At 41.8% G+C, this 27,184-nt stretch overlaps 4 protein-coding genes across 4 annotated transcripts; all 4 read left to right on the top strand.

Annotated features, from left to right (window-relative positions):
• The first annotated feature begins 7,228 nt into the window (after window positions 1-7,228).
• Window positions 7,229-9,481, top strand: PCDHB7 (protocadherin beta 7). The gene is given in 2 exon segments (XM_008569471.1): window positions 7,229-8,462; window positions 8,465-9,481. Coding segments are annotated over 2 exon segments (2,163 nt in total). The 3' UTR covers window positions 9,394-9,481.
• A 2,872-nt stretch (window positions 9,482-12,353) lies between these two features.
• On the top strand, window positions 12,354-16,662 carry LOC103587907 (protocadherin beta-8). The gene has a single exon (XM_008569470.1). It carries the CDS (start codon window positions 12,598-12,600, stop codon window positions 15,001-15,003), a length of 2,406 nt encoding a protein of 801 aa, XP_008567692.1. The 5' UTR covers window positions 12,354-12,597; the 3' UTR covers window positions 15,004-16,662.
• A 3,148-nt stretch (window positions 16,663-19,810) lies between these two features.
• Window positions 19,811-22,318, top strand: LOC103587906 (protocadherin beta-16). Its single transcript, XM_008569469.1, has one exon. It carries the CDS (start codon window positions 19,811-19,813, stop codon window positions 22,202-22,204), a length of 2,394 nt encoding a protein of 797 aa, XP_008567691.1. The 3' UTR covers window positions 22,205-22,318.
• A 2,041-nt stretch (window positions 22,319-24,359) lies between these two features.
• LOC103587905 (protocadherin beta-9) lies at window positions 24,360-26,893 on the top strand. Its single transcript, XM_008569467.1, has one exon. The coding sequence runs from the start codon at window positions 24,360-24,362 to the stop codon at window positions 26,754-26,756; it is 2,397 nt and encodes a 798-aa protein (XP_008567689.1). The 3' UTR covers window positions 26,757-26,893.
• The last annotated feature ends 291 nt before the right edge of the window (window positions 26,894-27,184 follow it).

Raw genomic sequence — 27,184 nt, 5'->3', positions numbered from 1 at the left:
TGGTCTCTGCGGAGCTTCCTTCTCCCCTGCTGGACTTCTCCCTGCTCCATGCGCACTGGGCTTCAACTATGTTTTAATCTAAGAGTTCTATAGTTCTAGCCCTTACATTTGGGTTTTTAATCCATCTAAGGCAGCCTTTTATTTTATCAAAGAGACTAGGTCTCTTTTTTTGTATGTCTGAAGATATTAATTTTAGGTTTTTACATTGTTTTCTTCTTATCTTAGCATTTCATTTTTGCTCTGAGTTACTTTTATCATCTTTATTTTTGATTTCTGCTTTCATGTTAGAGACTTTTCTTATCACACTGCTTGACTGTTTTTATTTTTCATGAAGCATTAATAAGCTGAAGTATGGGTGGGACTAGCTGAATGGTGGACCTCACCTTAGAGTGATGAAACAGGAAACATTTTGTTTGGGGACCAAAAGTCCATATCTGTAAGTCTTTCTTCTTGGGCCCACATTGTTCTCCAGAAAGGAATTCAGTAAGGATAGGGGAGGGTGGGATGGAAGGTGTTATAAAGTTGACACCCAACATTTTTAGAGCTCCTCGGTTTGGGGGTGGGGTGTCCTAATTAGTATATAGAATTCTTTAATCCTCTTCTCACTAATCCCCTTCTCAGCCCTGTCCTCAGCTGTGCTGATGTCCCTAAGTCCACAGCCCTTTTTATTCAGCCTCTACAGATATCGCACCTCCCATTTCCTGCCACTATGAGAAAAGGGAAGGCACCTTGCTTCACCATCTAGGAAGGGAATTCTAAGACATTAGTACTCCTTATATAGACTTTCAGCCAATGTTGTTTTTAGTCTCTCCTTGGATCCTTCGTCTAAATAATTACTTTGGCTGGATTTTATTTTCTTATTAACTTTTCCCCTTCTCATTTGAGAGCCATTAGTACTCCTTATATAGACTTTCAGCCAATGTTGTTTTTAGTCTCTCCTTGGATCCTTCATCTAAATAATTACTTTGGCTGGATTTTATTTTCTTATTAACTTTTCCCCTTCTCATTTGAGAGTGGAAATAAAATGAAATCTGGCAGTTACCCAGTGTCTGTAAGCTTTGCATCTTCCAAAATTTTAATGACTTCTCTCTCCTGCTGTCCATTCTTCTCCCATTCTTTTTGACTTTATGGGTTCATTTATTTTAAACCTTTGTTCTATATCATTTAAATGAAGTTCTGGAAGGGAATTAAAATAAACTGGTGTGCTTTAACTGGAATGAAATGTGGTCCTTACTGTCAGTCATATTATCCCAGCTGCCCTATACCTGAATCGTTTATGTTGTTTCATCTCTCTTTTTGGTTGATTTCATCAGATGTAGTCCTTTAAAAAAGAGTTTATAGGTACTGTATTTCTTGAAGTCTCACATGCTTGAGAAGTACAATTTAGTTGGGTATAAAATTCTTCAATCAGGTCTTTTTTCCTCAAAGATGTATTGATATCAAATATTACGTTATTCCTTCTATTTCAGTTTCTTCATTAATCTAGAAGATGGCTGAATTTCATCCTTGAGTAGCTTTTTATATAAAAAAAAAAGCACTTGTGAGTTCTAATGCAATGTTTTATGACTTCTTTCTTGTTTGCTGTATTTGTTATCTTGTAATTGAGCAACATATTGGTTAGGTATAAAATTATTAGCCATAATTTTTTTCCCTTAGCACCTTGTAGACATTTCCACTGTATTTTAGAATTAAATGTTGCTCAGTGGATGTCTAAAGCCTATTTTCTTCACCTGTAGGTAACTTGCTTCCTATCCTTGAAATTCATTATCTTTAACAGGTTATGTCTTGATTATAGTAATTATATATCACTTTTTTATGGAACTCAATGTGCCTTTTCAATATGTTCCATGCAAATATTTTCAAGAATATTATTTATTTATTTACATATGGTAATTATAATTGCTTTTCAAATATGTATGATACTTCTAATATCTAAAGTTTGTGTGGCCGTATTTCTCCTGTATTTTTTTTCTGCTTGTTCTCATTCATGTTGTCTTTATTTCTTCATGTGACTCACATAGTTGATTGTCCTTGAATATTTATTTGTGGGTTGTGTTAGCCTAGCCTAGGCTGTGTGTTGCATAGCCTAGTTTGCATGTACCATTCTTCAAAATGGATTTTCATTTGTTTCAGCCAGGATACTGGAAACACTATCAGTAGTGGACCACCACAAGCCAACTTTATGGCCTGAGGTTCCTTGCCACTCAACCTATGCATGTTCAAAATACAAATATACATGAGGACCAATCTGTAACTACAACTTCCCAGGCACGTTTTCTTTCCTTCTTTCTTCTGCTCTAATTAACACCTAGGAGATTTCTATATAATTTTCTGGTGTTGGAAGGAGAGGGCAAAGTTAGAATTGTTAGTGCTTATACTGTGTTTACATTTATGGATATAGCCCTGTGGGGTCTTTTAATATGGGGAGGATCTTTCTATAATATGCTGCAACTTTAGTTGTCTCTGAGCCTCAGTTTACATTTCTTTAATCCCACATAGCTTCGGAGCAAAGCTCAAGTACAAATATTTGCAAATGCCCTGAGGAAATAAAAAGTTTTATGATCTGTTTACCCCTCTATTACAGGCTTCCATCAAAAATTGTTTTTTTTTTTTTTTTTTTTTTTTTTTTTTTTTTTTTTGCTGTTTTCTACTAATTTTTTAGTTCCTCAATATTTTTGAAGTTTTTTAAAAAAGTTTTATCTGTTGTGTTTTGTTTTCCACAGAAGGGTCTTCTGAATTATTTAATCATCATTTTCAGAAATGAGAAGCTTGTTTAATGTCTTTTCAATTTGAAGATTCAGTTTTTCCATCATATATTAATTAGATTATTTTTCTTTGAATCCATTGTATGCAATGTTCCATTTATTGCATACTCTGCTCAGACAAAACAATAATCTCCCTTCTCCACTAGACAGTAGTCTATTCACAGAGAAGGCTGTTTACCTGATGCGCTTAGAAAAATATATATTGAAATAAATGTGACTGTTGAACAAATTAATGAATGAATTTCAGTATGTTATTTTATCATCTGCTTAATAAGCTTAAAAACTATAACAAAATATTTTATTTCTTTATTTTTAGAAATGCTCATTTACTATTTAAACTATTTGACACTTGCTTTGCTTACCTAACAATTTATTATTTAGAATGTGAGCAAGCGTTCATCTTTTAAAATGTGTGATGTAGTGTTGAGTCCTTTTCTTATTAGTTCATAGATAATTAATTTTTTAAAATAATTTTGACTTATTATATTACACATTAAGGCAGAAAGAAACTATCTTTCATTCAGCTTTGGACCATGTTTATTTTTTAAAAATCCATATATATTAAATTTATCAAATGCTTTTATCCTTAGTCCCTCAGAAGTACACCTGACAATTTTTATTCTTCCTTATTCTTAAACTAAGATGTTTTAGCTTAAGAAAATAGTGCCTTATGCTTGATGGTTTTATGTTTTACACCTATTTTTTCCCACAAACTCTAATTGAGAAGCTGCTATTCCTTATAATTTGAGTACAGGTATGAAATTTTGAGATTGGGTGAATTATTCAGAGTTCAGGACAAAAACCAGAAACTACTCTATGTATATCTAACCAGAAAAAGATATTTGACACAAGAACTTAGATGCTTATAAATCACTTGAATAACTGGGCAAGAAGATGTGAGAATGTCAACACTGAACTCCGGGTTCTGAAGGCATACGACCATAACCACAGTACAGAAATCAGGATGCTGATACTACTGCTACTACCAAAACTGTTGCTCTTAAAATGTCCTCTCCCACCTCCAAAGCTGATGACTACACAATGGAACAGAGTGTCCGGATGCCACCATAGCCCCCAGTTCCCCAGCAGCAGTGCGAAGATGACCTATGCCTGTCTTCTAAGGTTCACATGAAGGAATCTCATTTGGTAAAACCCAATGTACATCCAGAATAATAATTCAAAGGTGTCTAGAAAATGGCATTTTAAGCCTTTCAGACCCTGAATTTTTTTAAAAGTTTATAAAATGAGGTAGAAATGAATGACACATGCCAATAGCACACTCGGGAAGCATCATTGGTTCAAAGGGCCTTGTCCTAGCAATTGAACTCATTACTCTATTGCTTTTCAGGCTAAACTTTCAGGGGAACAAGATTTCTTTTGGTTACAAAGTACAACACCAGTATGGAGAGATACAGTCATGTGCTCCACTAATAATCAATCTGAATCGAGTATCTTATTTGACCCCTTCTGCTTCTAGTGGGCAGTTGGGGCTATAGGTCCGACCTGAGTGGCTATGACATAGACTGTTAATTTCCCTCAAATATGTGTTCTCATGTTATTTATTACTAATAGACCTCCATTTTTTAACTGGCCATGTAGAAATGCTGGCTATGGATTATTTTTCTCAACCTCTCTTTCAGACAGGTGTGGTCTTGTAACTAAGTTATAGCCAATGAGATATTCAAGTGCCATGAAGTACTTCATGAAAATAACTTTTCAAGAAAGGACACTAAACAAGAAATAAAAATACACATTGCATATTGAGGGTAAAAAGTAAGGTCAGCTTCAGACTTCTTAGCAAACACATTGGTTTAGGTAGCTCATTGATATAACACATAAAAATTCTGAAGAAAAGTTATTTTCAATCTAAAACTCCATACTCAGTCAAACTTCTAAATAAGTTTGAGAGCAGAATAAAGATATTTTAGGACCCCTCAGATCACAAAAAAATCTAACTCTTACACACCCTTCTCTGGAAACTACTGGAAGATATTTATCAAAGTGAGAAAGTAATCCAAGAGAGAGAAAGACAGAAGAAATAGAAAAGAGAAGATCCCAAAGAGCTCAGAAGTGAATTGAATCTCCAGATGATACTGAAGAATGTCCCAGGATGACAACCATGTCTTAGGCATAAACTAGTCCAGTTTGGAGGTGTGTGACTTTGGGGACAGGCATTTTGAAGGATATCATCAGCAAGCCCCCTGACATTGTATCATCTTTTCAATCAAATGAATCTATTGGAGAATGTGATCTATTAAAGCTGTAGAGTAAACCAGAAGAGTGGAAGATACAAAGTCCCAGAAATAGGAAATCCAATCAAAGGTGAAGAGAATTCCAAGAATGAAAGCAAAGGGAAGTTCCAGGATGATAGCCATACAGCAGGGATAGATAGCAACCACACAATTTAAAGGAAAGTTGGCATCTCAGGAGGGAAGGGAATGACTATGTGGAAAATTGTACTGAGAGGCAATTGGAAGTGTGGGAAGAATAAGTGATAGGGATAAAAATAAAGAAAAAAGCAAGGCAATTATTAACTTCAAAAAAGTTAAAAAGAAAAATACAATTAGTACACAACAATGTTCACAATATATTGCAAGTGAAAGAAGGCCATGAAAGGGCTAAAATTTAATCCAACATAATAATGAATCAATTGGTAATGTCTAAAATTAATTAATCAAAATACATATTTGTGGCAGAAGAGCTAACTAAAAGTTCTTAAATGTCTGCTTCTTGGGAGGGAAACTAGGAAAAGTTATGATATGGGAAAAGGCGGAAAACCATTGTATTTTATTCTAAAATTTATTATGAACCTCTTAGTGCTATTTGATTTTGAAACAACGTCATATATTATTTTGAAAAAAAAAAGCATTTAAAAATATCAGTAAGATAGGGCTCTTGCAAATCTCACCAAGAATAAAAAGGAGATAAAATAGTCAACATTACTAATAAGAATGGGGATATAACTAAAAGTAAATAATACAATGAAAACATAATACCAACAAATTTGCCAAATAGATAAAATTAATAGGTTTTAAAATAAAATATGAATAATGTGAAAAAGAAGCAAAACCTGAACAAATTAATAGCCAAAGGTAATAAAGGCAGTAACCAAAGGTAGTCATAGATCTACCACCAGTGAAGCCACCAAACCCAAACAGTTTAAAAGGCAAGTTGTAATTAAGCATGTAGAAACAGATAATATAATTATAAAAACCATTTTGTATAAAAATAGATGGAAAGCTTCTTAACCCATTCTGTGAGGCCAGGATTATAGTTTAATACCAAAACAATAGAAGTTAAACACACACACAGAACAACACAGGCCAGAAAAATTCTACAATCATGTTGAACAACAAATCTATCTCTGTGTTAAAGCAACAAGACGTCATGGTTAAATATCATTTATATCAAGGAGTCAAGAATTAAAAAGCTAAAGAATAAAAGAATAAATTTAACAGATGTCAAAAATTACTTAAAAGATAAAAGAATAAAGAAAAAGAAAACTTTCTTGATCCAAAATAGGAGTATTTAACCCATATTGAGATCAAACATCATAGTTAAAGATTAAACACTAGAAGCACTTCCACAAATGCAAAATTGACCTACTTACTACCACTAATTTTGAGTATTCATTGGATATTGGAGATCTTAACCACTGACATTATATATGAACACTAATATACATAGAATACCTAAAGCAGGTAAAGAGTAAAGGATGGGGACAGAAAGTGTGCCAGAAAATATCATGGGTGCAGAAGATAGATTTTGGAAGTTGAAGAATTGTTTAATTCACAAGAAAAAAAAAAGACCAGTTATTCTGCTGTATGATCATCGTTATTAAGTCGTCTACAAATAAATAAAAGATCCTCAACCAATATCTGTTGACTTTTTGATGGAGGCTTAATTTTCCTATATATTCTCTACTATCAACGTTTAAAATAGAAGTTATTCTTAGGATTTTGGTGGGGAGCCAGGGTTTAATTCCATGCCTCTAGATCTAAGAAAACAACAGATTTTTTTTTAATATACGAATTCAGATTACCAGAGGGGAAAACAATATAAGCTAATACTTACTAGCATTACTGTGACCATTTGAGGAAAAGGATGGAAAGAAACAGCAACGATACTGGGGGAAAATTAATTCTGTTGAATTCCTTTAATCCACCATCTTGTTCTATTCTTGAGAACGGGAATAACATTCACAAAACGCAAGGTGGCGCTGCTGGCTAAAAAGAGAAAAAAAATTCCCGCACAAAGGATGTTACAGATTCTGGTGTAAGAAGGAAATCTGACCAAAAAAATACAGGAAAAGAAACCGTGGTAACAGGAGTCGGGGAAAGGTGAGGATCCCTCCCCACAAGCATTGCCATTATCCAGCTCGTTTCTGGAGATTCGGTTCCTGCCATTTCCGAGAGCTACTTGAGCCGAGTGGAAGTGGTTTTGGAAGACTGATCAAACGAATAATGGAGGCCAGAGTGGACCGTGTTGAGCAGAAAAGGCAAGTCCTATTTCTCTGTGTATTGCTGGGAATGTCTTGGGCTGGCGCGAAACCGCTTCGGTATTTTGCAGTGGAGGAAACAGACAGAGGCACCTTTCTGGCCAACCTAGCAAATGACCTGGGGTTGGGCGTGGGGGAACTGTCAGCCCGAGGACCTAGAATTGTTTCAGACGAGAACATACGATTTTTACTGCTCAATCCGTTTACTGGCGATTTACTTCTAAATGAGAAATTGGATCGAGAGGAATTGTGCGGCCCCACAGAGCCCTGTGTGCTGCCTTTCCAGTTGTTATTGGAAAAGCCTTTTCAGATTTTCCATGCTGAACTATGGGTCAGAGACATCAACGACCATTCTCCAGCATTTCTAGACAGAGAGATTCCCCTGAAAATACTAGAAAGTGCCACTCCTGGAGCGGCATTTCTCCTAGAAAGTGCACAGGATTCAGATGTTGGAGCCAACAGCCTGAGTAACTATACCATCAGCCCCAATGCCTATTTCCATATCAATGTCCATGACAGCGGGGAGGGGAATATCTATCCCGAGCTGGTACTGGATCGAATGCTGGATCGCGAGGAAATACCTGAGCTCAGTTTAACTCTCACGGCCTTGGATGGCGGCTCTCCGCCCAGATCCGGGACCGCCCTGGTACGCATCCTGGTCGTAGACATAAATGACAATGCCCCTGAATTTCTGCAGTCGCTCTACAAGGTGCAGGTGCCCGAGAACAGCCCCGTTGGCTCCCTGGTTGTCGCCGTGTCAGCTAGAGATTCAGATATCGGAAGTAATGGGGAAATAGTCTATGCAATTTTTTATGCCACTGAAAGAATTCTCAAAACGTTTCAAATCAACTCAACATCCGGCAATCTTCATCTAAAAGACGAATTGAACTATGAGGCAATTCAAACTTACACATTGACTATTCAGGCCAAAGACGGCGGAGGGCTTTCTGGAAAATGTACAGTAGTGGTTGAGGTAACAGATATAAATGATAATACACCAGAGCTGCTCCTGTCATCACTTACTAGCCCAATTGCAGAAAACTCTCCAGAGACAGTCGTTGCTGTATTTAGGATCAGAGACAGAGATTCAGGGAATAATGGAAAGATGATATGCTCCATCCAAGACGACCTCCCCTTCGTCCTGAAGCCATCTGTAGACAATTTCTATACACTAACAACAGATAAACCGTTGGATCGAGAGAGGAACACATGCTGCCCACCCATGACCCGCAGCTGGCCCTCGCCTCCCTGGTGTCCATCAACGCGGACAGCGGACACCTGTTCGCCCTGCGCTCGCTGGACTACGAGGCCCTGCGGGCGTTCGAGTTCCGCGTGGGCGCGGCAGACAGAGGCTCCCCCGCGCTGAGCAGCGACGCGCTGGTGCGCGTGGTGCTGCTGGACGACAACGACAACGCGCCCTTCGTGCTGTACCCGCTGCAGAACGGCTCTGCGCCCTGCACCGAGCTGCTGCCCAGGCAGGCCGAGGCGGGCTACCTGGTGACCAAGGTGGTGGCGGTGGACGGCGACTCGGGCCAGAACGCCTGGCTGTCGTACCAGCTGCTCAAGGCCACGGAGCCCGGGCTGTTCGGCGTGTGGGCGCACAACGGCGAGGTGCGCACGGCCCGGCTGCTGAGCGAGCGCGACGCGGCCAGGCACAGACTGCTGGTGCTGGTCAAGGACAATGGCGAGCCGCCGCTGTCGGCCACCGTCACGCTGCACGTGCTGCTGGTGGACGGCTTCTCGCAGCCCTACCTGCCGCTGCCGGAAGCGGCGCCGGAGCAGGCGCAGGCCGACTCGCTCACCGTCTACTTGGTCATCGCGTTGGCCTCGGTCACCTCGCTCTTCCTGTCCTCGGTGCTCCTGTTGGTCGCGGTGCGGCTGTGCAGGAGGCGCGGGGCGGCGTCGGAGGGCCGCTGCTCGGTGCCTGGGGGCCGCTTTCCGGGCCACCTGATGGACGTCAGCGGTACGGGGACCCTGTCCCAGAGCTACCAGTATGAGGTGTGTCTGATGGGAGGCTCAGGGACAAATGAGTTCAAGTTCCTGAAGCCGGTTATCCCCAGCCTCCTACCCCACAGCACAGTAAGGGAAGTGGAAGAAAATCCTTCATTTAAGAATAATTTGAGCTTCTGATAATTAATGAAAAATAAAATCTCGAATCCGTGAGTATATTCCTAATTGGAAAATTATCCTGAGATATCTGTTGAGGAGTGTTTTACATTATTTCAAACACTTTTTTTTTTTGGTGGCTGGTCAGTACAGGAATCCAAACCCTTGACCCTGGTGTTATAACACCATGCTGCAGCCAATTGAGCTAATAATTCATTTTTATTTCAAACAATTGTGCTTAATGTGCAGTCTGTTAAATGATAAATCTTATCTGAAGGGCTGGCCCGTGGCTCACTTGGGAGAGTGCGGTGCTGATAACACCAAGGCCACCGGTTCGGATCCCTGTATAGGGATGGCCGGTTTGCTCACTTGGGAGAGCATGGTGCTGACAACACCAAGCCAAGGGTTAAGATCCTCTTACTGGTCATCTTAAAAAAATTAATATAAATAAATGATAAATCTTATTTGAGATGTTTTAAATTGCTTTCCAATGTCTTCCATTTTTATTGCTACTTTCATTTTTTGAGTTGATTAGAATGCTGTACAAGAGTATAACTACCCTAAGTTTGAGAAGCACATATTGTAGAGTATCTTTTTAAGCTTTTTTTTTTAGCACTTACTATGCATCATGCACCATTTTAACACTTTTAATATTTTAAAAAAACTATGAGGAGAGGTATTTTATAAATGAACAAATAGATATTCATAGAGATTCAGTAAGTTCACTAAGGTCACCAACTAATAAATGGCAGTGCAGAACATCTCTCCCAGATATGTCTGACTTTGTGTCTGTGACCTTGCTCTGATGCTATACTCTTTTCTGTCATTAGATATCACCTGGCAAGTTTCTCCCTAATTAAAAGAATAATTTTTCTCATATTCATAATCCTGTTCAGTCTTTTTATATTTAGAAATAATTAGGTATTGGTCAAAAGTTTTATTTTCTTATAAACAATAATCCAGCTTTTCTGAATCAATTATTTAACTATTATTTTTAAAGCTTTTATTTGACCAAATCTCAAGTAAAAAAAAAAATTGAAAGATCAAACTGCACTTTCTCCTTGTTTTCTGAACATATGACTTTCATTTGACAGAAATAATTAATGGTCATAACGAGGAATATTCTATAATTTTGATTGCTTCATTAGCTTATTATTTTCCTCACATTGGAGTAATTTTTCTATAGTCATCCATACCTCCACTTGTAATACATATTCCTGATATAATTAGAAAGTTTAAAAGTTTCCACTTAATATACTGCAGCACAGAATCAGGAAAATCTAAGAAAAAGAATAGTTTTTAAGAGTGAAATATCAAATAGAAACATAAATGTTCATTAAATTTCTTAGAAATTCTTGGGAGTTAAGGAGACAGTTTGCTGTAATAATTTGGAATTACTTTTTCTTTTAAAAAATCTAGATAAATTTTGCCTAGCTGTGTTCTGAAAATATTATAAACTAGTGCCAGCAACTCTGAAAATAGTACTATTACTGTATATCACTAATGGGGTACAGTTGACAAAAAACATACACTGATAAATTTTTTAATTGTTTTCATAGTCTCAGAATAAAATTATCCAGTTTTTGTGGACAAATAAATGGGAGGACGGAAGAACATAAGAGACCTACCAGCCAAACACCATGTGTGGGACTGGCTCATTAGCTCAGTTGGTTAGAGGGTGTCGCTGATTAACACCAAGGTCTGGGGTTTGATTCCCCGTACCAGCCAGCCCCCCATCCTCTCTCCCCCAAATGCAATATGTCGTGGATCTTAATTCAAACAACAATGACTTTGAAAGAAGTGCAGATATCTGAATGTAGGTGGATATTAAATAACTTAATTTCTCCTCCTCCCGCTTCTTTTTTGATGGCTGGCTGGTATGGGCACCCAGACCCTTGACCTTGTTGTTTCAAGGCTGTGCTGTAACCAACTGAGCTAACTGGCAAGCCCAACTTAATTTCTTAGGTATGATAATGGCATTATCGTTAAGAAATTTTAAAAAGTCATTAACAGAAAGGTATAATGTATTTTTGGATGAAAATTCAGTTTGCCTAGGATGTAAAAATGTTGGAGGGTTAAAGAATCATGACAAAATATTGATACTTGTTGAAGCTAGTGATAAGTACATGGGGGTTCATCATACTATCCTTTTATGGGGTTTAAATTTTTTTTAATTAAAAGATTTTTAAAAACAGATGCTGTGAGAAGTGGAGGTAACCAAAAAAAAAAAAAAAAAAAAAAAAGACATCCTTCTGAGATACAGAACTACCACTGCTGTCACAGATTATACCTCTATTTAGACAAATTCTCCAGCTTTTCCCTGTTCAGTCACCTTCATCATTTGACATGATAACTTCTACCTGAGATAGTCCTGCTCATGCATTCTTCTACCATGTGAATTTTGAGGTGTTTTCTAGTTATGGCAATGGATTCATGCAGACTCAGCTACATGGTGGCATCAAATTGCCGTATATACATAGTTTATTTAAAAGGTTAATATCCTCTGCATCAGTTTCCTCATTTGTAGGGTGGGGAATTCACAACAATCCTATGTGGTCGTACTGTTATTATCCTCACCTTGCAGATGAGGAAACTAAGGCAGAGAGAGGTTAAATAATTTGTCCAAGATTCACAGCTACGAATTATTCCTATTGCTTATGGCAATAAAAGTATATAATTCTGAAAGCTTTCTATGTTACCCCAATTTTACATGTTTTTGTTTTTCTGCATATATTCTTTCTTCACAGCCAGATTGTTACCTATATATTTTCTTTTTGCCCCCAAACTCAGCATTATTGGAAGAGTCCCCACTAATGTCATTTCTCTTGTGTGACCTTCAGGCAGTTGTCTGCCCAACAAAGTCTGGCGATAGTAGAGATGATGTAACTTTACATAGTCTGGTGGTACGTAATGGCAGAGTTAGGAATATTGCTTCAATTTTCATCCCACAAAATGTAAGATCCTGTGAGGACGCGTGGTGGCGCTGCAGGATAAGAAGGGACAAACAGGAACTGCAGCTGCGGCTCCATTCACTGGCAAAGCTTACCAGCAGGTCCTGGAAGCACACGGGAAGCTTGGACACCACAGAAAGGACGACTGGGTCCTCTGAAAGGGACTACTCACCGGAATATTTCGGAGGTATCTCGTGGAATAACCACAGTCTCAGATATCGGAGATTTTACAGTTCAGCAGAGCCATCCTCGCAGGTAGCTGTACCAAGCAAGAACAATGGAGGCCGGCGGGAAACTCACTTGCAGACAAAGGCAAGTCCTTTTTTTCTTTCTCCTCTTGGGCTTATCTCTGGCGGGCAATGCGGAACCTAGGCGCTATTCTGTGGTGGAGGAAACTGAGGGCAGCTCCTTTGTAACCAGTTTAGCAAAGGACCTGGGTCTGGAGCAGAGGGAACTCTCCAGGCGGGGGGTTAGGGTCATTTCCAAAGGGAACAAACTACATTTGCAGCTCGATCAGGAGACCGGGGATTTGTTGCTAAATCAAAAACTGGACCGCGAGGAACTGTGCGGTCAAACAGAGCCATGTGTGCTACGTTTCCAGGTGTTGCTAGTGAGTCCCTTAGAGTTTTTTCAAGCTGAGCTACAAGTAATAGACATAAATGACCACTCTCCGGTGTTCCTGGACAAAGAAATGTTGCTAAAAGTATCGGAGAGCAGTCCTCCCGGGACTACCTTTCCTCTAAAGAACGCTCAGGACTTGGATGTAGGCCGAAATAATATTGAGAACTATGTGATCAGTCCGAACTCCTATTTTCGAGTGCTCACCCGCAAACGCAGCGATGGCAGGAAATATCCCGAGTTGGTGCTGGACAAAGCGCTGGACCGCGAGGAGGAACCCGAGCTCAGGTTAACTCTCACAGCACAGGACGGCGGCTCCCCGCCCCGGTCTGGCGCCACGCAGGTCTACATCGAAGTCGTGGACGTCAACGATAATGCCCCTGAATTTGAGCAGCCTTTCTATAGGGTGCGGATCCCTGAGGATAGCCCGATAGGTTTCCTGATAGTCACAGTCTCTGCTACGGATGTAGACATCGGAGTCAATGGAGAGATTTCCTATTCACTTTTCCAGGCTTCAGATGAGGTTAGCAAAACCTTTGAGATCAATCCCTCGACAGGAGAAATTAGGCTGAAAAAACAACTTGATTTTGAAACAATTCAGTCTTATGAAGTCAATATCGAGGCGAGAGATGCTGGGAGCTTTTCTGGAAAATGCATCGTTCTGACTGAAGTCATGGATGTGAACGACCACGCCCCAGAAGTTACCATGTCTTCGTTTACCAGTCCAATCCCTGAGAACTCGCCTGAGACTGTGGTTGCAGTTTTCAGTGTTTCAGACCTTGATTCGGAAGAAAACGGGAAAATAAGTTGCTCCATTCAGGACAATCTACCCTTCTTCCTGAAATCTTCCGTGGAAAACTTTTACACCCTTCTAACAGAAGGAGCGCTCGACAGAGAGATCAGAGCCGAGTACAACATCACCATCACCGTCACCGACTTGGGGACGCCCAGGCTCAAAACCGAGCACAGCATAACCGTGCAGGTGTCCGACGTCAACGACAACGCCCCCGCCTTCACACAAACCTCCTACACCCTGTTCGTCCGCGAGAACAACAGCCCCGCCCTGCACATCGGCAGCGTCAGCGCCACAGACAGAGACTCGGGCGCCAACGCCCAGGTCACCTACTCGCTGCTGCCCACCCATGACCCGCAGCTGGCCCTCGCCTCCCTGGTGTCCATCAACGCGGACAGCGGACACCTGTTCGCCCTGCGCTCGCTGGACTACGAGGCCCTGCGGGCGTTCGAGTTCCGCGTGGGCGCGGCAGACAGAGGCTCCCCCGCGCTGAGCAGCGACGCGCTGGTGCGCGTGGTGCTGCTGGACGACAACGACAACGCGCCCTTCGTGCTGTACCCGCTGCAGAACGGCTCTGCGCCCTGCACCGAGCTGCTGCCCAGGCAGGCCGAGGCGGGCTACCTGGTGACCAAGGTGGTGGCGGTGGACGGCGACTCGGGCCAGAACGCCTGGCTGTCGTACCAGCTGCTCAAGGCCACGGAGCCCGGGCTGTTCGGCGTGTGGGCGCACAACGGCGAGGTGCGCACGGCCCGGCTGCTGAGCGAGCGCGACGCGGCCAGGCACAGACTGCTGGTGCTGGTCAAGGACAATGGCGAGCCGCCGCTGTCGGCCACCGTCACGCTGCACGTGCTGCTGGTGGACGGCTTCTCGCAGCCCTACCTGCCGCTGCCGGAAGCGGCGCCGGAGCAGGCGCAGGCCGACTCGCTCACCGTCTACTTGGTCATCGCGTTGGCCTCGGTCACCTCGCTCTTCCTGTCCTCGGTGCTCCTGTTGGTTGCGGTGCGGCTGTGCAGGAGGCGCGGGGCGGTGTCGGAGGGTCGCTGCTCGGTGCCTGGGGGCCGCTTTCCGGGCCACCTGATGGACGTCAGCGGTACGGGGACCCTGTCCCAGAGGTACCAGTATGAGGTGTGTCTGATGGGAGAGTCAGGGACCAGCGAGTTCAAGTTCCTGAAGCCGATTATGTCTAATTTCCAGGGCCATTCCCCTGAGCCAGAAGTGGAAGAAAACTCCAAGTTTAGGAATGACTTTGGTTTCAGCCTTCAGTTAAAATAATTGGTTTTTATATTCCACATTTTAATTTTTTAGGATAAATTCGACGTGATGTTTTTTTCTGTCAGCCTATTGGGAATTTTTAAATTACCCTAAACTTGACTGCAGGCTTTCTCATGTTGTCACTATATTTGAAAAATGGTATCTCATCTCTTTGCATGACTATACCAATCCGAATGGTCCTACTTCTTGCCTCTCAAAAAGTAATGAGGTCAGTATTTGTATAAATTCTTTTTCTGCAACAGCTTAGGAATGTATAAGGAGGGGAAACAGTGGAAAATTAACCCTATATAATCAATTTTAGTTCCTTGTAGGTTTTCTTATTAATTCCTAAATTATTAGGTATATACAGAGCAGTAATGCACTAACACACTGAAGTCTAGTCAGGAAAGCAAGAGAACTGGTTTAGTGAGGTGTGGCTCTTGCTTTATTCTGCCCTCATACACTAATCTTCTTTGATGCTGTTTTCTCTTAAAATGTTACATAATTGTGCTTCCTTAAAAATATGTCAGTATTAGTTATAATTATTTTAAATTGTTTTTCATTTACTTTCTCTGGTGTTAAAAGAGGAGAAACCTTCATCACATTTATCTAGTGTAATGAAGTGCATGATAATAAAATTGGCTTTTCCTCCTTGAGAAACATTGACCCATGTGTGACAGAAACTGCAGTGGCCACCCAATATTCATTTATATTTTCTTCAATAACAAATCCGAAATTTCATTTAGGGCTTTAGTCTGCTTAGTTAAAAGAATACATTGTCACAGCCTCTTTGGCAGCTGGAACCTGACATATGACTAGATTGTAGCCCATGAGATGTGTATACATATTTGTAGGAGACCTTCAAGAAGACTGTTTAAGGAGAGTTGACTCATCTAGGAAGGGGTCCCATTTTTTCCTTCTTTAACTGCTTCTTGCTGCCTGAAATGTGTATTTCATGCCTGGTACAAAAACAGCAATGTTAGAACCTGATAATGGAAACAATGGACTAAGACAATCAGTACAGAATAAACTCAAAAGACACTGGGGTCCCTGGTGACCATGGAGTCATCATGTCATCCCTGCACTGCTTACTTCTGAACATTTTTTTGCTTAAGAAATAAAGGAACTTCTATCCCATGTAAGCCACCATGATTTTAGTTTTTATGCTTCCACCAGTGGAATGTAATCATAATTCTTTAACAGTAAAATTTGACTGTGCAGTTTGATCTGACTGATCTTTTTCAGCTTTTATTTCTTGATTTCTAATGTAGTTAAATGTAGTACACAAAGTGCTTTACATTCATTGGCTTTTAAATCTTTTTCCAAAACCTAAGAAGATTGGCATATTATCCCCTTTTTTACATATGAGAAAACTGAGGTGTAGAAAGATTAAGTAACTTGCTCATAATTCTGCAGTAATAAAAGGAAAAAATCGAAATGTAATCTATGTCTACCCAAATCTAATGCCTCAGTTTTTAACCAATATGCTCTATTGGCAGGCATTAACTGGTAGCCCTGTTTTCCTAACTAAGGAAGTAAAATCCATCTATTATTCTTACTCCTATACACTAAACTCTCATGTAGAAATAGAACTTTCAGTCTATAGTTTGTATTTCTTTCTATACTGATGACTGTACCACTCTAGATCAATAAACCCAAAGTTCTTTGCTGTTCTTCTTGGTTTTGTTGTTGTTTGTTTGTTGACAGCTGGCTGGTATGGGGCCAAAGTTCTTCTAGATGTACTGACCTAAGTAAGTTGGGTCAGACATCACAGTTGATCTTCATGTGAATCAGCCTCATTATATTCCTGTACACTCTCAATGTGTCACATTCATTATTGCAGAAATGAGCACCCTAAATAGGGAGTAGAGTTACCCTGTGGTTGCATTTCTTGAATTTCTCATGTTCTTTTTTTAGTCCTTTTCTGTTAACCCTAATAGATATATTTATAATTATGATTTGTCTTCTGTGGGAAGTTGAAACTTGCTTTATTACATACATTTTTGTAAGTCCTTTATTCAGATTAAATATACTGTATTTTAGCATACCATTTGTTTGAAAGCAGTTGCTATTCTAGTATTAATTCTAAATGAAATAACTAATTTCAGAAAAGTATAGGTAATGTTTGTGAAGGAATTTTTTTATCACTAAATAACTTAGAAATTCTGGAAATTTAGTAGGGAATGATGGGCTCCAGTTATTTTCTGTTAAAAAATAAACACATGTCTTTGTAAACTTCTCTTAAAAATTATTCTGAAAAAAATATGTGTGGGGGTCAAGTAACTTTATTCTAAAAGAATGACTCATCAGAGCTGAATCTGACATCCTTCAGCATTTGCTGTGATAATACTATTCTTGTAGAAGTGATAAATTTTTGTGGACTCAGCTGCTGGGTGCTTGAGAACCCATGCTTGTGTTATACATTAGTTTTCTATTGCTGCTGAAAAAAAATTACCACAAACTTAGTTTCTTGAAGCAATAAAAAATATATTACCTTGCAGTATGTAGATTAAAGTCCAATATGGGTCTAACAGAGCTAAAATCAAGGTGACAGGAGGGATGCATTCCATTCTGGTGGCTCTTGAGGAGATCCATTTCTTTGCCTTTTCCAGCCTCTAGATGCTGCCCACATTACTTGGTTCTTCAAAGCCAGCCATCTGACTGTTCTTTAACAGTCAAGTCTCCTCTGACCATAGACAGGGAAGGTTCTGTCTCACCCAGAGAGAGAGTACAAGATAATTTCTTCGTAATGGCCTTAATTTAATCACACTTGTAAAGAACTTTTGCCATGTAAGATAACATATGTACAGATTTTGGGATATCTTTGAGTGAGCATTATTCTATCTACCACAGGTTGGCTGCTTAGAAGAAAATTATCCAGTCTAGCAGTACCACCTGTGGTCAAAGGAGGGCATTCAAAGCAGGAGTTTAGGCCTCATTGATTAGACATTTGAATTCAAGAGAAGATAATTAACAAGCTTCCAAAAATCACTATAAAAACATTGAACTGAAAAAGTTCATGAATCTTTACTGAAATTCAATTCAAATTATGGAAATGGAAAACCTGGACAAAAGGATTCAAATTTGATAAGGGATTTGTATCCAGAATATATATAGAACTCAACACTCAATTATAAAAAGCCAAATAACCCAATTAAAACATAAGCAAAGACTAGAATAAACATTTCTCCAAAAAGATATACAAATAGCCAATAAGCACATAAGAAAATGTTCGACATCAGTATCATCAGGGAAATAAAAATCAAAATCACAAGATATCACTTCATACTCACTAGGATGGCTAGAACCAAAAAGTCAGATCACAACAAGTGTTGGGAGGATGTGTAAAAAATGGAACCCTGATACACTGCTGGTGGGAATGTAAAATGGTACAGCCATTTTGGAAAACAGTCTGGCAATTTCTCAAACAATTAAACAAAAATACCATATGATCCAGCAATTCCACACCTACAGAAATGAAAACATATGTCCATACAAACACTTGTACATAAATATTCATAGCAGCATTATTTATAATATCCAAATGTCCATCATCAGATGAATGGATCATCAAAATGTGATGTAATTATACAACAGAATATTATTCAACCATAAGAAGAAATGAAGTACTGATACATGCTACAATTTCGATGAACCTTGAAACATTATGCTAAGTGAAAGAAGCTGATCACAATGTCCACATATTATATTCCATTCATATAAAATTCTAGAATAATAAAGAACACTGTAGGGACAAAAGTAGATTAATGGTTCTTAGGGTAGAGGGTGGAGAGATGAGAGAATAGAGAGATGACAAAGGATATAGGATTTCTTTCTGAGGTGATGAAAATGCTCTAAAATTTACTGTGATAATTAATGTACAACTCTGTGAATATATTAAAATCCACTGAATTGCACACTTTAAATAAACTGAATTTACACATACATAGCCTGTTTGGTACATTGTTTGGTAGGTGAATTATATCTTATTAAAGGTGTTTTTTAAAGACTAAAAAATTATTCTTATTATGATTTAAAAGAAAAAAAAAGGAATCCAAATTTGTGGCAGGCCCAACTTTGAGATATGCCTATTTGGGAAGTAATTTTCCAATAATTTGAAAACTGTGAAAACTCACAGTTCTCAAGTTTAGGTGTTGGAAAGAAAAGGAAATAATCATTTTGCAATAAAGCATTGATTAAATACACTCTAGAACTGCCACTGATTGCAATTTTGTAGTGCCCACTCACTTGTAATTCTCTAGTATGTACTGTGGAAAAGATGTACTTGTGAAACGGCTCCCATATTACTTCAGAAACATTTTTCTCCTAAGTGTATAATCTGCTCAGCTTAAATGTTAATTGAATTATTTTATTTCATTATTAACACCTCGACAGCATTATACAGTCAATAACGTGACAGTTTGCTCTCTGTTCTCCCTCCCTATGCGACACCACAGAGTTGTCTGTACATTCAAAAACCACATGAAAATAGAACTTAGTGTTTTATATTACATAGCATACTCGGTACAGTTAGAAGAATTTTGCCTTCAGTGTTAAACCAGAAAATATAAGACTCAGTGAGAACGCGTGGTGGCGCTGCAGGTTAAGATGATGGAAAACAGAATTGCCTACGCAGCTCCAGTATCCAGCCTGTTTCGTAGCACCTGGAAGCAAAAGAATAGCTTTCTCAGCCACAGCAGAAGGGAGTGTGACAATCTACAAACCTATATTTAGCGGTTTAGTTCTGACATTCAGGACTGCAAGACCGTACTCCCAGGATCCGGGGCATACATGAAGCTCCTGTGAACCAACTCTTCAGGAAAAAGCAATGGAGACCAGATGGATGTGCAATCTGAGACAAAGGCAAGTCCTAATTTTCTTTGTTTTCCTGAGCATGTCTGGGGCGAGCGCCGAGTTGGGGCCCTATTGGGTAGTGGAAGAAATGGAGAGAGGCTCCTTTGTGGCAAATCTAGGAAAAGACCTAGGGTTGGGATTCACGGAGATGTCCACCCGCGGGGCCCGGATCATTTCCCAGGGGAAAAAAGAGCATTTGCAGCTCAAGGTTCAAACTGGAGATTTGCTCATAAATGAGAAATTAGATCGAGAGGAGCTATGCGGTCCTACTGAGCCTTGTATACTACATTTCCAAGTGTTAATGGAAAAACCTTTAGAGATATTTCAGGCTGAACTGAGAGTGAGAGACATAAATGACCATTCTCCCGTGTTCACTGAAAGAGAAATGATTCTAAAAATACCGGAAAACAGTCCTCTAGGAAATGCGTTTCCTCTGAATAATGCTCTGGATATGGACGTAGAAAACAATAATGTTCAGAACTATAGGATCGGTCCCAACTCCCATTTCCGCGTTCTAACTCGCGAACGCAAGGATGGCACAAAATACCCTGAGCTGGTGATGGATAAAGAACTGGATCGGGAGGAGGAGCCCGAGCTAAGATTAACCCTGACGGCGCTGGATGGCGGCTCTCCACCCCGGTCTGGGACTGTCCAGGTCCTCATTGAAGTGATGGACATCAATGATAACGCCCCTGAGTTTGAGCGGCTGATCTACACGGTGCAGATTCCTGAAAACAGCCCGGTAGGCTCCCTGGTTGTCACTGTTTCTGCCAGCGATTTAGACAGCGGAGCCAATGGTAAAATATCATACACACTCTTTCAGCCTTCGAAAGATATTAGCGAAACTTTGGAGGTAAATCCTATGACAGGAGAAATTCGGCTGAGAAAACAAGTAGATTTTGAAACAGTTCAGTCTTATGAAGTGGACGTCAAGGCCACGGATGGGGGAGGTCTTTCAGGAAAGTGCACTCTTCTTCTGCAGGTGGGGGATGTGAATGATAATCCCCCAGAAGTGACAATGTCTGCACTCTCCAGCCCCATCCCAGAGAACTCCCCTGAGATTGTAGTTGCTGTTTTCAGTGTTTCAGATCCTGACTCTGGGAACAACGGGAAGACCGTTACCTCCATCCAGGAAGACCTTCCTTTTCTTCTAAAATATTCGGTCAAGAACTTTTATACCTTAATAACAGAGAGTGCACTAGACAGAGAAGCAAGAGCCGAGTACAACATCACCATCACCGTCACCGACTTGGGGACGCCCAGGCTCAAAACCGAGCACAGCATAACCGTGCAGGTCTCCGACGTCAACGACAACGCCCCCGCCTTCACACAAACCTCCTACACCCTGTTCGTCCGCGAGAACAACAGCCCCGCCCTGCACATCGGCAGCGTCAGCGCCACAGACAGAGACTCGGGCGCCAACGCCCAGGTCACCTACTCGCTGCTGCCCACCCATGACCCGCAGCTGGCCCTCGCCTCCCTGGTGTCCATCAACGCGGACAGCGGACACCTGTTCGCCCTGCGCTCGCTGGACTACGAGGCCCTGCGGGCGTTCGAGTTCCGCGTGGGCGCGGCAGACAGAGGCTCCCCCGCGCTGAGCAGCGACGCGCTGGTGCGCGTGGTGCTGCTGGACGACAACGACAACGCGCCCTTCGTGCTGTACCCGCTGCAGAACGGCTCTGCGCCCTGCACCGAGCTGCTGCCCAGGCAGGCCGAGGCGGGCTACCTGGTGACCAAGGTGGTGGCGGTGGACGGCGACTCGGGCCAGAACGCCTGGCTGTCGTACCAGCTGCTCAAGGCCACGGAGCCCGGGCTGTTCGGCGTGTGGGCGCACAACGGCGAGGTGCGCACGGCCCGGCTGCTGAGCGAGCGCGACGCGGCCAGGCACAGACTGCTGGTGCTGGTCAAGGACAATGGCGAGCCGCCGCTGTCGGCCACCGTCACGCTGCACGTGCTGCTGGTGGACGGCTTCTCGCAGCCCTACCTGCCGCTGCCGGAAGCGGCGCCGGAGCAGGCGCAGGCCGACTCGCTCACCGTCTACTTGGTCATCGCGTTGGCCTCGGTCACCTCGCTCTTCCTGTCCTCGGTGCTCCTGTTGGTCGCGGTGCGGCTGTGCAGGAGGCGCGGGGCGGCGTCGGAGGGCCGCTGCTCGGTGCCTGGGGGCCGCTTTCCGGGCCACCTGGTGGACGTCAGCGGTACGGGGACCCTGTCCCAGAGCTACCAGTATGAGGTATGTCTGATGGGAGAGTCAGGGACCAGCGAGTTCAAGTTCCTGAAGCCAGTTATCCCCAGCCTCCCACCCCTGGGCGCTGGGAAAGAAATAGAGGAAACTCCTACCTTTCACCATAGCTTTGAAGTTAATTATTGATAGGGACTCATTTAATAAAGATATTCACCTCATAATATTGTTCTTGTTAATTAAATAAACTGTTTATGCTCAGCACCACCAATAAGTTACTATTTTTGTCTGCTTAATTGATCTTCTATTTCTCATTTTACATCTGACTCACATCCGTAAGTTTCCTTCTCATTTTTACCACGATTAGGTGTGCCTCAGAGAGTCCTAATGAATGAAATAGGGTTTATCTTTAAAGAATGATGTAAGTTTTTTAAAGTTTCTTCCAATTTATAGATGTCTTTATTTACTTATATTCCTTATCTCTACAGTATTTTTGTTAGCTCTCCCTTTCCTAGAACTTTTTCAGTTATTAAAATAATCTGCTGCATGTGATAAGTATGTGTACTATTTACTATTTTTTCTTGTATTTTCATTTTAAAACTAGTGTTTTTGTTAGTTTGTTATCCTCTATTTTTATTATAACATTTTTCTTAAACTGTTACTTTCTTTAAAATTTTTTATTTTCCCTGTATTGATATCTTCCTATTTGAAATATAGTAATCTGTTATAAATGATATAATAAATATCTAATCAACCTTATCTGAAAAATAAGAAGGAAAGCCATTGTACAACATTAAGTGTGTATAAATGTGTTTAAGTTTGGAGATAAAAAGGCAAAGTTTAAGCTTTCGATAGCATCATGTAGAAATATTTAATAACTTTTTGCTTTTAATTCTGCATGAAACAAATTATAGGCCCCTGTTAAGTTTTTAATGGGTAACAACACAGTTCCATTCAGTTGAAAGAAGAAGTAGATGTCCTCAAGTAGAGGTTTTTATGATATGGCTTTTATATTCAACGGAGTGGCTTTGTGGCAATATCTGGATTTTCCCTGTAAAACATCCCCAGGTTTAATCTATATCCCTTGCCTTTCATGGGAAAAATAGAGCTTCTTTCTAGATATTAGGCCTTTGAATAAAATTCTGTGTGAGGTAGATATTACAAAGCTGTTCTTACTTTCAATAGTGTTAATATATATGTTAGTTTGGTCTGTTCTTTATTTGGTTCAGAGAAATTAGCTCCTACTGTATTTCAGTTCAGGAGGACCTTAAAGTAAAGGTCAGTCCCTTCTTTAACTTTGCAAGTTGTTTTAAAGTTAATAGAAGAAAAACAAAGACAAATGAAAGAAAGGGAACAGAAATTACCGAGTATCAGTAAATGAAAGAAAACAATTTTCAAATGGTAGGGAATGAAAGGCACTAAATATTGTTTTATGTCCTATTCACTCGAGTTTGTTTATGCATGCCTTAATACAACAAGCATTTAGTGAATGACTGATTTGTCAACCAAAGATGTCTAAGACATAATTCCTGTCTTCAATTTGCTCACACATAGAGAAAAGACAGGGTAGTATGAAGCAGAAAGCAGTAATATTTACAGAATAATCATATTTATATGCAGAAGTTTTCATGGGGGCACTGAGGAGGGACAGCTTAAATGCTTGGTTCTGGATTATAGACTGATGATTTTGTTTGGGCAATGTAATGAGATTTTGACGCAATTTGTTGAAGAATGTGTGAAGCAAATTTTTTTGTAAGTTTTTGATGCTTGTCCGCCCAATGTTTCTGGAAGAGCAAAATCTACTTTTTTGCTGATCTCAGAAGGCACCCACAATTTTCCCTCTGGTTGCATGGGAGTTGTATCAGAGGTGAAAGGCTTAGTGTACAGCTAAATCTAGCACAGTGAGGTAAACAGTTACTGCTAGAAATATTTTAACTTTTCCCATGAAGCAGTGAAGAATCTCAACAACTTAAATGGTTCTCTATCTCAACATTATTTTTTACAAAACAAATAAAAGAAGGGAAAATTTTAAATAAGCCACTAAAGGAAAATTTTTGCAAGTATACACACAAATTGGAGACAGTCATCTGAGTTTGTTGGAAGCCACGCGGTGGCGCTGCAGGCTAAATAGACGGAAAAAATTGAAGTGCGAATGCTGCTGAAGTCACTAACAAAGGAAGATCTGGACAGATGGGCTGGGAAGAAAAGCTGCAGCTGCTCAAGACTGGGAAAGGGGAAAAAAGCCCTAAGTCCCCCCTCCAGTACACTGCATGGGTCTGGGATTTGGAACTGCGGTTTACGCCGGGCTCTGTGGTTCTGACTGATACTGATGAAAGAAGAAGCTATGGAGGCCAGAGGGTTTTGCTTCCCAAGACAAAGGCAAGTCCTATTTCTCTTTCTGTTTTGGGGAGTGTCCTTAGCGGGACCTGGATTTGGACATTATTCGGTGACAGAGGAAACAGAAAGAGGATCGTTTTTGGTCAATCTGGCAAAAGATCTGGGTCTAGAGGAGGGGGAGCTAGCTGCAAGGGGAACCAGGGTGGTTTCTGATGATAACAAGCAACACTTGCTCCTGGATTCTCATACTGGGGATCTGCTCACCAACGAGAAATTGGACCGGGAGAAGCTGTGTGGTCCCGTAGAGCCCTGTATGCTGTATTTCCAAATTTTATTGGATAACCCCCTTCAGATTTACCGGGCTCAGCTGAGAGTCAAGGATATAAATGATCACTCACCAGTGTTTCGGGACAAAGAAATGGTCTTAAAAATACTAGAAAATACAGCTGAAGGGACAGCATTTCGACTAGAAAGAGCACAGGATTCAGATGGAGGACATAATGGTATCCAAAATTACACCATCAACCCCAACTCTTTTTTCCATATTAAAATTTGTGACAGTGATGAAGGCATGATATATCCAGAGCTAGTGCTGAACAAAGCACTGGATCGGGAGGAGCAGCAGGAGCTCAGTTTAACACTCACAGCGCTGGACGGTGGGTCTCCACCCAGGTCTGGAACAGCCACTATTCGCATTGTGGTGTTGGACATCAATGACAATCCCCCGCAGTTTGCCCAGGCGCTCTATGAGACTCGGACTCCAGAGAACAGCCCAGTAGGGTCTCTTATTGTTAAAGTCTCAGCAGGAGATATAGACTTGGGAGTCAATGCAGAAGTATCCTATTCATTTTTTGATGCTTCTGAAGATATTCAAACAACTTTTCAAATCAATCATTTTTCCGGGGAAATCGTTCTCAGAGCACTGGTTGATTATGAGTTAGTGAAGTCTTACAAAATAAATATACAGGCAATCGATGGAGGGGGCCTTTCTGCAAGATGTACGGTTTTAGTCGAGGTACTAGACACCAATGATAATGCCCCAGAACTGATGGTGTCATCACTTTCAAACTACATTGCTGAGAACTCTCCTGAGGCAGTACTGGCTGTTTTTAGGATTAAAGACAGAGACTCTGGAGAAAATGGAAAGATGGTTTGTTATATTCAGGATAATCTGCCTTTCCTTCTGAAACACTCTGTGGACAATTTTTACATCCTAATGTCAGAAGGAGCACTGGACAGAGAGACCCGAGCTGAATACAACATCACCATCACCGTCACCGACTTGGGGACGCCCAGGCTCAAAACCGAGCACAGCATAACCGTGCAGGTCTCCGACGTCAACGACAACGCCCCCGCCTTCACACAAACCTCCTACACCCTGTTCGTCCGCGAGAACAACAGCCCCGCCCTGCACATCGGCAGCGTCAGCGCCACAGACAGAGACTCGGGCGCCAACGCCCAGGTCACCTACTCGCTGCTGCCCACCCATGACCCGCAGCTGGCCCTCGCCTCCCTGGTGTCCATCAACGCGGACAGCGGACACCTGTTCGCCCTGCGCTCGCTGGACTACGAGGCCCTGCGGGCGTTCGAGTTCCGCGTGGGCGCGGCAGACAGAGGCTCCCCCGCGCTGAGCAGCGACGCGCTGGTGCGCGTGGTGCTGCTGGACGACAACGACAACGCGCCCTTCGTGCTGTACCCGCTGCAGAACGGCTCTGCGCCCTGCACCGAGCTGCTGCCCAGGCAGGCCGAGGCGGGCTACCTGGTGACCAAGGTGGTGGCGGTGGACGGCGACTCGGGCCAGAACGCCTGGCTGTCGTACCAGCTGCTCAAGGCCACGGAGCCCGGGCTGTTCGGCGTGTGGGCGCACAACGGCGAGGTGCGCACGGCCCGGCTGCTGAGCGAGCGCGACGCGGCCAGGCACAGACTGCTGGTGCTGGTCAAGGACAATGGCGAGCCGCCGCTGTCGGCCACCGTCACGCTGCACGTGCTGCTGGTGGACGGCTTCTCGCAGCCCTACCTGCCGCTGCCGGAAGCGGCGCCGGAGCAGGCGCAGGCCGACTCGCTCACCGTCTACTTGGTCATCGCGTTGGCCTCGGTCACCTCGCTCTTCCTGTCCTCGGTGCTCCTGTTGGTCGCGGTGCGGCTGTGCAGGAGGCGCGGGGCGGTGTCGGAGGGCCGCTGCTCGGTGCCTGGGGGTCGCTTTCCGGGCCACCTGATGGACGTCAGCGGTACGGGGACCCTGTCCCAGAGCTACCAGTATGAGGTGTGTCTGATGGGAGAGTCAGGGACCAGCGAGTTCAAGTTCCTGAAGCCGATTATGCCTAGTATCCAGGTACCGGGTCCTGGGAGGAATAGTGAAGAAAATCCCACTACTCCAAATAGCTTTGGATTTAATTTTCAGTAAAAACCCTGTTCATATTTTATGTACTTTTGTTGTGTTATACAACCAAATCAATATTAGTTTAGTTGGGGTTGTTTTGTTTTTTGGTGGCTGGCCTGTTGGGGAATCCGAATTTTTCACCTTAGTGTTATAACACCTTGCTCTAACCAGGTGAGCTAACTAGCCAGCCAAATTTTAGTTTAGTTTTAAACTAGTTTTTATGCAATAAAACTAACTGTATTTTCGATTTTCAAGTACTGTATGTCTATGTTTTTACAGTGGTTTTCATTCTTTTTTATGTTAATAAACAGCTAGTTTTAATTTAGTACCCATTTCTATATAATAGATTTGAGGCTTTGATCTTTTCAAGTGTACAAGGATTTGTTATTTCTCATTCTAGAAAACTGAAATTTTGATTTTTCTCCAAGTATATTTTAGAGCCTGCATCTCAT

Source organism: Galeopterus variegatus, unplaced genomic scaffold, assembly GCF_000696425.1.
Source record: "Galeopterus variegatus unplaced genomic scaffold, G_variegatus-3.0.2 Scaffold502, whole genome shotgun sequence".
Lineage (NCBI taxonomy): Eukaryota > Metazoa > Chordata > Mammalia > Dermoptera > Cynocephalidae > Galeopterus > Galeopterus variegatus.
The sequence above is the reverse complement of the archived record's forward strand: the minus strand, read 5'-3'. Positions and strand labels throughout refer to the sequence as shown.